The sequence below is a fragment of the Gavialis gangeticus genome, unplaced genomic scaffold, assembly GCF_001723915.1.
Source record: "Gavialis gangeticus isolate Ggan-Ray unplaced genomic scaffold, GavGan_comp1, whole genome shotgun sequence".
NCBI lineage: Eukaryota > Metazoa > Chordata > Crocodylia > Gavialidae > Gavialis > Gavialis gangeticus.
This window is the reverse complement of record NW_017729015.1, coordinates 16,699,798-16,706,923: the sequence shown is the minus strand read 5'-3', so window position 1 is coordinate 16,706,923 and position 7,126 is coordinate 16,699,798. Positions and strand designations below refer to the sequence as shown.

The 7,126-nt window shown below is 47.6% G+C and overlaps 1 protein-coding gene across 3 annotated transcripts in view; it reads right to left on the bottom strand.

Annotated features, from left to right (window-relative positions):
* NIPAL3 (NIPA like domain containing 3) overlaps positions 1-7,126 on the bottom strand; it is a 35,614-nt gene that overhangs the window by 20,005 nt on the left and 8,483 nt on the right. Inside the window, exons 2-8 of one of the 3 annotated variants that reach the window (XM_019512415.1) lie at positions 6,760-7,018; positions 4,396-4,464; positions 4,125-4,296; positions 3,963-4,022; positions 3,136-3,281; positions 2,254-2,350; positions 358-493 (exon numbers count right to left, since the gene is read on the bottom strand). In XM_019512415.1, coding sequence (XP_019367960.1) covers positions 358-493; positions 2,254-2,350; positions 3,136-3,281; positions 3,963-4,022; positions 4,125-4,296; positions 4,396-4,464; positions 6,760-6,858 — 779 coding nt within the window. In that variant the 5' untranslated portion in view covers positions 6,859-7,018. Of the gene's footprint in view, positions 1-357; positions 494-2,253; positions 2,351-3,135; positions 3,282-3,962; positions 4,023-4,124; positions 4,297-4,395; positions 4,465-6,759; positions 7,030-7,126 lie in introns of those variants that run through there. The other 2 variants (XM_019512414.1, XM_019512416.1) reach the window with 2 other exon arrangements.

Here is a 7,126-nt window from a genome sequence, read left to right as displayed (position 1 = left end):
AAAAGGTTCCCATAGGAGATGGAACTGGGCCTTCTAGGTGAAACCTGGCTTAAGGGGACTGGCATACTGTTGCAGCATCAAATTTTCATTATCCTACATCATCATGTTAAGGGGATGCAATTCCACTACTCTTTACAACCCGGTCCCTTTTTTTTTGTTTGGTTAATACAATCATAATATATTGTTTAAATAGCAACAAGGTGAAGATTTTTAACAAGAACTCCCTCTGTCTGGGCCAGCCTGAAAGCAAGATATTTAATGATCTAATCTTGCCACGTTAAGTGAGTTAGTAAAAGGCAGTTCCTTTTTACCCCACGACACTGTGCGCACTTGAAGACCAGAAGACAGTTGACTTACGTTGCCTGAAAGACCGCTGTTGCTACCATGCAGATGAGCATGATATAAAAGATTGGGTAGTCAAGTTGGAGGCTTCCTTGTATCGACACAAAAATCATGCCTGCAACTGCCTTCACAGTCACAACAGTCATGGAACCTGTGAATAATGGAGAAGGCTCAGCTGCAACATTGCAGCCTGCAGCGGTGGAGGGCCAGCTATGCAAAACGCATCAGGAGGCAGCAAACAAAGAAAAAAGGTGGTAAGAGCTCAAGTCTTCCTTTGGCCGAAGACAGAACCAGGCCCAGCAAGTCCTGGGCTCCCCTTGCTAGAACCCAGGAACTGAAGGGCTGTCTTGGCTCACTGAATCCCAGCCCCTGCTAATGCAGGCAATGACATCATACAATCCCATTCACAAACTAATAATACTCCAGCTTCTCGTGCTGGGACTGTGGGTAAATTGCTTCAGTGCTCTGGAACTCAGTTTTCCCCATCTGCAAAATGGGGGTATTTACTAATTATCTGTAATTAGTATATTTGAACAGCACTTTAAGATCAAGCCAATAGGCATTACTTCCAGGTAACAAAACTGTGAACATCTCTTACCCATCCCAAAGATTGGAACTGAGAAAATCCTGCTCCCCTCTCTGCTCTTGGAGCCCAAGTCAAGGACATTTAGAGGTCAGGGAGTCTCACTCCCACCCTGGGAGACCCCTGCTTACAGCAACAGTCTCCTGCAGCTCAGTAAAACACCAGACTGAAGGCTGCTACATAAAAAGCAACACTGGAGTACAGTGGCGTGAAGTTTTCAAAGCTCAGCACAACAGATCCCATTAGGCACCAGAAGGGCATGTCTGCAGCACACTATGCAGCACTATGGAGAGACAAGCTATCGCAGGGACTGGAAGAAGTGCAGCAGGACACTGAAGAAGCATGGCACTTGGCTGTGGCAGGGCACTATGCTAATGGGGTACATGAACTAATGCACTTGGAGCTGGCTCGGTATATTTACACCACACTACTCTGCACCTGGTAAACACACACCCTGGTGTCAGCTTTCACTTTGAACTCTTCAGCACATCAGTGTGCGTCTCCGCCTTCTCGTTATTTAACTAATTAAATAACTGTTTACTATTAAAGTGTTTAATTAATCTGTTTACTATTTAAGTAAACAGATTAACCAAAAAGATGACATTGGGTGAAACCATAGCCCCATGGAAGACAGAAACAAGGTTGCACTGAAGTCAATGGGAATACCGAAACAGAGACCTGTTGAACCTGTATTGTGCTTTTGGCTTCTCTGGGCTGGAGACAGCTGCTGTGAGTGTTTACCTACTTCCTTTATGGCTCCAGGGGCTAACTGCAGTCACTGTAAAAATCCTCCACCTTTCTCTAGCACCATTCAGCTCTCAATTTTTAATATTTATAATATTAATATTCGCTTTCCAGTATGCCTTTGATGAGCCTTATTTTACAGATGGAGAAAATGGAAGCAAAGGGTGGTCAGCTCCTGTGCCCACAGTCACCCACTGTCAGAGCCAAGCAGATTCCTGGCACCAAATCACATTTTCACCAAACAACGATCCTTCCAGTTCACCTGGAGTTATGAGATGCTTCACAAGTGTTTATGTGCGCGGGGAGTTTAGAGCCTCATACGTCCTCTGTCTGGGCAACTGTATCCTACCCCTGGGCAAAAAGGACCCAGTAGTTGGATAGCCCTTTCCCATCTTTAGCTCCTATGACCCTATCTTGTCCCAGCAAGATACAGACTTCTTCTACTTTTCAGGAACACTTATGGCATTATATTATTGACATGGTTAAAGAGATAAAATGCATTAAATGTACTCCCCCTATCACTCATGATGTAGTTTGCCATGACAGACGTGGTTAGACACATTTATATGCACAAATGAACTTACCCAGCAATGCTACCAGCAGAAGAATAACTACAATGTAATTGGCATTTCTCTCCTTGTAAAAATACAGCAGCAGGCAGAACAGTATGATCTCCACAAGCTACAGAAATGCAGAAAGAAGGACATTAAAAACAGGATGAAGAGGAATCCCTTTTCTTGCAGTGGATGGGGCTTTGGGGTACTTGGAGGTTGGGTACACAGTAGATTATGCTTTTATTTGACGATACAAAACTGCCCAGTGCTCTGAAACTTGACAGACACCGCTAAGGTCTTTTCAAATTGTGGTGCTGTGAACATCCATCAGGGTGTAGGCAGGATCTGGCAAGATTACATATCAAACTCAGCTGCGATCTGAACAAACAAGAGTTAATTGCTTCTCCAGGAACAGCCAAATGACCCTTTCTGGGAGATTTCATTGGTGACCTGAAGTGACAGGCCAGCCAACCCCAACCATACACCCTGGCCCCAGATCTTAATCCATTTTCTCCTAAAGTGCTTTCCAGAAAGCACGTTCCACCATCCGTTGAAGGCAATGGTAACCTTTCAGTTGGTTTTACTTGGAGCTGGATGAAGTTCTGATCTGAGCAGCTATGGGTACAGTATTTGAACATCTAGGGAACATTTACTGCCTAACCTCCTTGTGACTATTGCCATGGGGTGATACTGGAAAGTTTGGAATACTTTGGACGAGGACTGGAGGACGAATGATCAATCTTAGGTATATACTCTACGCTTTAAAATCGTACTCCCATAGACACACACAGAGCAGAGGAACCGTAACATGCTCAAAAATGTAGCCAATGACCCACAAAAAACCATTTTCATATGAAAGCCCCAGCCAGGCATACGTCAGAAAACCCAGCCACATTTTATGGGCCATCTTACCATATACAAAAGAAATGGCCAGCTGACTAAATGTTTAGTGATATTGTCTCCTGTCATTGCCTCATGACTATTAGGTCCGAACGTTATCAGCAGGTAAGTTCCAACGACTGCCAAACCACAGCCTACAAAGGATAAAACATAGCGCCCTTCGGCAAACAAAGGACAAGAGAGAGAAGGCTTTAGTGGGTTAGTACAGATATGTGTGGTATCTATTGCACATGCCGTGACTGTTACCAATGAGACTGTGCTTCCCACTGGAGATGATTCACTCCTCCACCCTCCCTGCCCCATTTTCAACATATTAAAGAAGATAAGCAGTGTGTGGTTAGCTGAGAAACTGCGAGTTAACTTGAGCTCAAGTCTCCTACACAATGAGAAGGCTGCAAGGTCTGACGTCTGGGTCAGATGACCTGACAACGGCTCTCTAACACTACACAGAGTTCACTTTCTACTCCCCAATCCTGCACACACTTGCACATACATGTAGTCCTGCCAAACTCAGTTGCCTGCAGAACTGAGGGCTTGAGCTGTGGCATCAGCCTGGAAAACTACCGTCAGCAGGGAGGCCACCTTAGCTGATTTCTACAATTAGGCAACAAGGAGAGGACCTTACCGGGTCAACTTCAACGGTGACCCTGAGAAACAGAAAATCCATTTGCAACAACAGTAGACGAAACTTTGCAGAGAGAAGTGTCGTTTTAACAACTAATGGATTCTCTTTAATCGCAGGTCTCAACAGTCCAGCCACATGCAGCCCGAGGCAGTGGGAACAAAGCAGCATTCAAAGCAGAAATGAAGACATATAGAAAAACAGAATTCAGACTTACTCAAAAATTCCTTGGGCTTCCATTTCTCTTTAATGAATATAATGCCGATGATTGCACTAGCTAATGAAAAAAGAAAACAGGAGGAGTTCTGTATGGTGTGCTTTGATAAGCAATCTCAACCCGGTGTGTACACAAGCCTGTGTGACAGATGTTTTCTCTTACCTATAACCGACACAGCACTGAGTGGCACAATCAGAGAAAGAGGGGCAAAAGCATAGGAGGAAAACACTCCCAGTTCCCCCAGCAGCAGAAGCAGCAGACCACACCACCAGATCTTGGTCCTGAAGTAGGCCCGGGGATCCTTTGAACCTGCCAGCCGGATGTGGCTATATTTCTGGAAGGGAAAACAAAGCAACAGAAACCTCAGTGTGCTGCCTGGTTTTCAAGCACAGGATGCTCGGGGCAGGGTCAGTATTCCTTTCGTGATACTCACCTGGAGGTTGAGTGCAATACTGATGACAAGGTGTCCAAAAATAGCCAGTAATGCGCCAATCAAGTTTTCCTGTAAAGCAGAGCAAGTATGTAGCTATTCGGTTTGACCACAGGAAACGGCTGGCGGTGGGGCAGGGTGGCACTGGCAGTGGCTACCCCTGACAGAAAGCAGATCTTTAATATCCATTGCTGGTTAGGTTGCCTCTCTCTATGTCTCTTAGTTCTGTTCCCAGATCTGTCGCCCTTCTTACGGGATCTTGGGAAACTCAGGGACAAGGGGGTTAACTGGAAAAAGGCTTACGTTAACACTTGTAGAGTTCTTTGGTCTCCTTAGAAGGGAAGTGGCAGAGCCACGTGCAAGGCTCTTGTCCCCTAAATGTGACACTTGGAAAAGCCATTTCCTCTGGGGACCCTGGCAAGGCGTAAAGTCAGAGCTTGCTGGGGTGCGCGTAGCTTCAGTTCCACGGTTCAGAATCTAACAGACTGGCCGACCACGATCAGGACATCAGCTAAGGAAGGGGCTAATCTCTACTGTCCTATAGGGCAGCCAGCCTGCAGGAGAAGACTTTCCATGTGCCTTTTATGCCAACCATTTATTCAACCCAAAGCAGAGGCTAAGGGATAGGGACCCCTGGAAAACGTCTCCTCCATCCCTGCCCCCCCACAGACAAGCCTTCAGTAAGCAGCAGCTTTAACAATGTCAAGGCAGGATTCACAGTAAATGGAAAAGAGTAAATGGATCACAAAATATATGTACATTAGGCACTCTCAGACGAGCCTGAAGGACCAGACGGCCATTTGGTGTTCTTTTGGTATGTCTAAATCTCATTAGGTGCATCTACACGTTGCCCTACAGCAACATAGCCCTGTGCTACGCTACGGCACATTACGGCGATGTAGCGATCACGTGGGTCTACATGTGATCGTCAGCTCCGTCGCTGTAGCAGCACGCTCCCTGGATATAGCATGCCACTATGGCGATGTAGCGGTGAAAACTAACCGTGCATCACATGCACAGCGCAGTAATTGCCCATACTGCACCATGCTTTAGTACTCCCAAAAGGAAGTACCAAAGCACGGTGCTGTAGCAACGTTGCCGTATGGTGACACATGGACACGCTCATTAGGTATCATTAACACTTCAGATTTCAGTGTAGATGTTCCAGATACAGTGCGGTGTTCAGGTTGTTTTATTTGGGATAGTTCCCTCTCTCCTGTCATTAAAGAAACTGTTTTTCCCGTGCATGATCCATACATGATTAAAGCAACACATTAATATATGCATGACAGAAAGCTCTCTGACAGGCTGATTAGGATGCAAGCAAAGTTTACTGAGCGATGAATCGCATCACGGCAGCTTTACCTGAAGTACCCAGGAGAAATTCCTGCAGCAGACAGCAGGAGAGGGAGGGAAGAACTTTACAACCAGCCACGCAACCCCGGTTTTTGGAGTTCAGCAGGTTCTGCTGGATTATTAACCAAACCTCAAGGTAGCAGGGCAGGCCTGGCCTCTCCTGAACAGTGCCAGAGTTGGGGCTGGCTGCTGAACTGAGTGGGCTGCCAGTATGGAAACATGTCTGTGTTGGCTTTCTCCATAGCACAGCCTTACAGTTTCATAGTTTCTAGGGTCGGAAGGGACCTGAGCAGATCATCGAGTCCGACCCCCTGCCATGGCAGGAAAGAGTACTGGGGTCAAACGACCCCAGCAAGGTGTTATACTGCACCCAGGCCCTTTTTCTCAGGGAAGTGCCTGTTCAGGTGCACACAGTCATTTAGACTGATGTTCAAAGGAGCCCTGGGTTGAGGAGCATGAGAAAAGTCAGTGGGAATTATGCATCGCACCCTATCGGGCCCCTTGCAAAATCCGCAGTGAGGCAGGAAGTGTGCTTGTCGGGTGAAAGCCCAGGGTTCAGTTCCCATCTCTGCTGCCCACTCTCCATCTGACTTGGACAAGGCGTTGTTACGGTCATTAAGTACCTGAAGAGAGGCTCCCAGGGGAATTTACAGAGCGCCGAGGCACCTGCTGCCCAACGCGAATGGCAAGGGGAGTCAGACGGGCGATGCATCTTAGAGCCCCTCAACACCTGTGAACGTCTGTCCCTCCCTCAAACAGGGAGTAACAACCCTCCCTTCCTCTGTCTTGTCTACGTCTCCGAGATGGGGACTCTCCCTCCCTAGGCATGTACGCAGCAAGTGGCACGCCCGGGCTTACAGGAATACAGCCATGCATTACCCACACAGCTCAGATCACTCGAGAAAACAGTTCATTTCCCAGCTTCAGTGTACACCTCAACTTAAAACCTCACACAAGTGTGGGCAGGTGCGTTAGGTGCCAACTTCGCAGTGTCTCAGGCGCAAATCTGACCTTGTAGGAAAAGGGCTCTGCGTGGGGCTGCACAGACACAGCTGGTGTTGCCAGCAGAAGCTGCTGGAGCTGCAGGTCTGGGCCGTTTCCCCCCTCCATTTTGGTTCATTTGCGCATCTCCTCTTCCGCTGCCTTCGCAACCACGACTGCTTCTTAGAGAAGAGACTCGGACACAGCTGCCCCTTGGCCCATCACTTTGCACCACCTCTTCCTTTCCATCTTGCCATGCCTGGGCAAAGGAACAGCCGGTCAGCAGAGGCTGGTCATCCTCTGGGCAGCTGAGCAGAAGCGGGCTCCTCACTCCTCGCAGGAAAGGGGTGCCTCACTCCAGACGAGGCATGGATTCACCCTCATTTCCAGTGAGTCA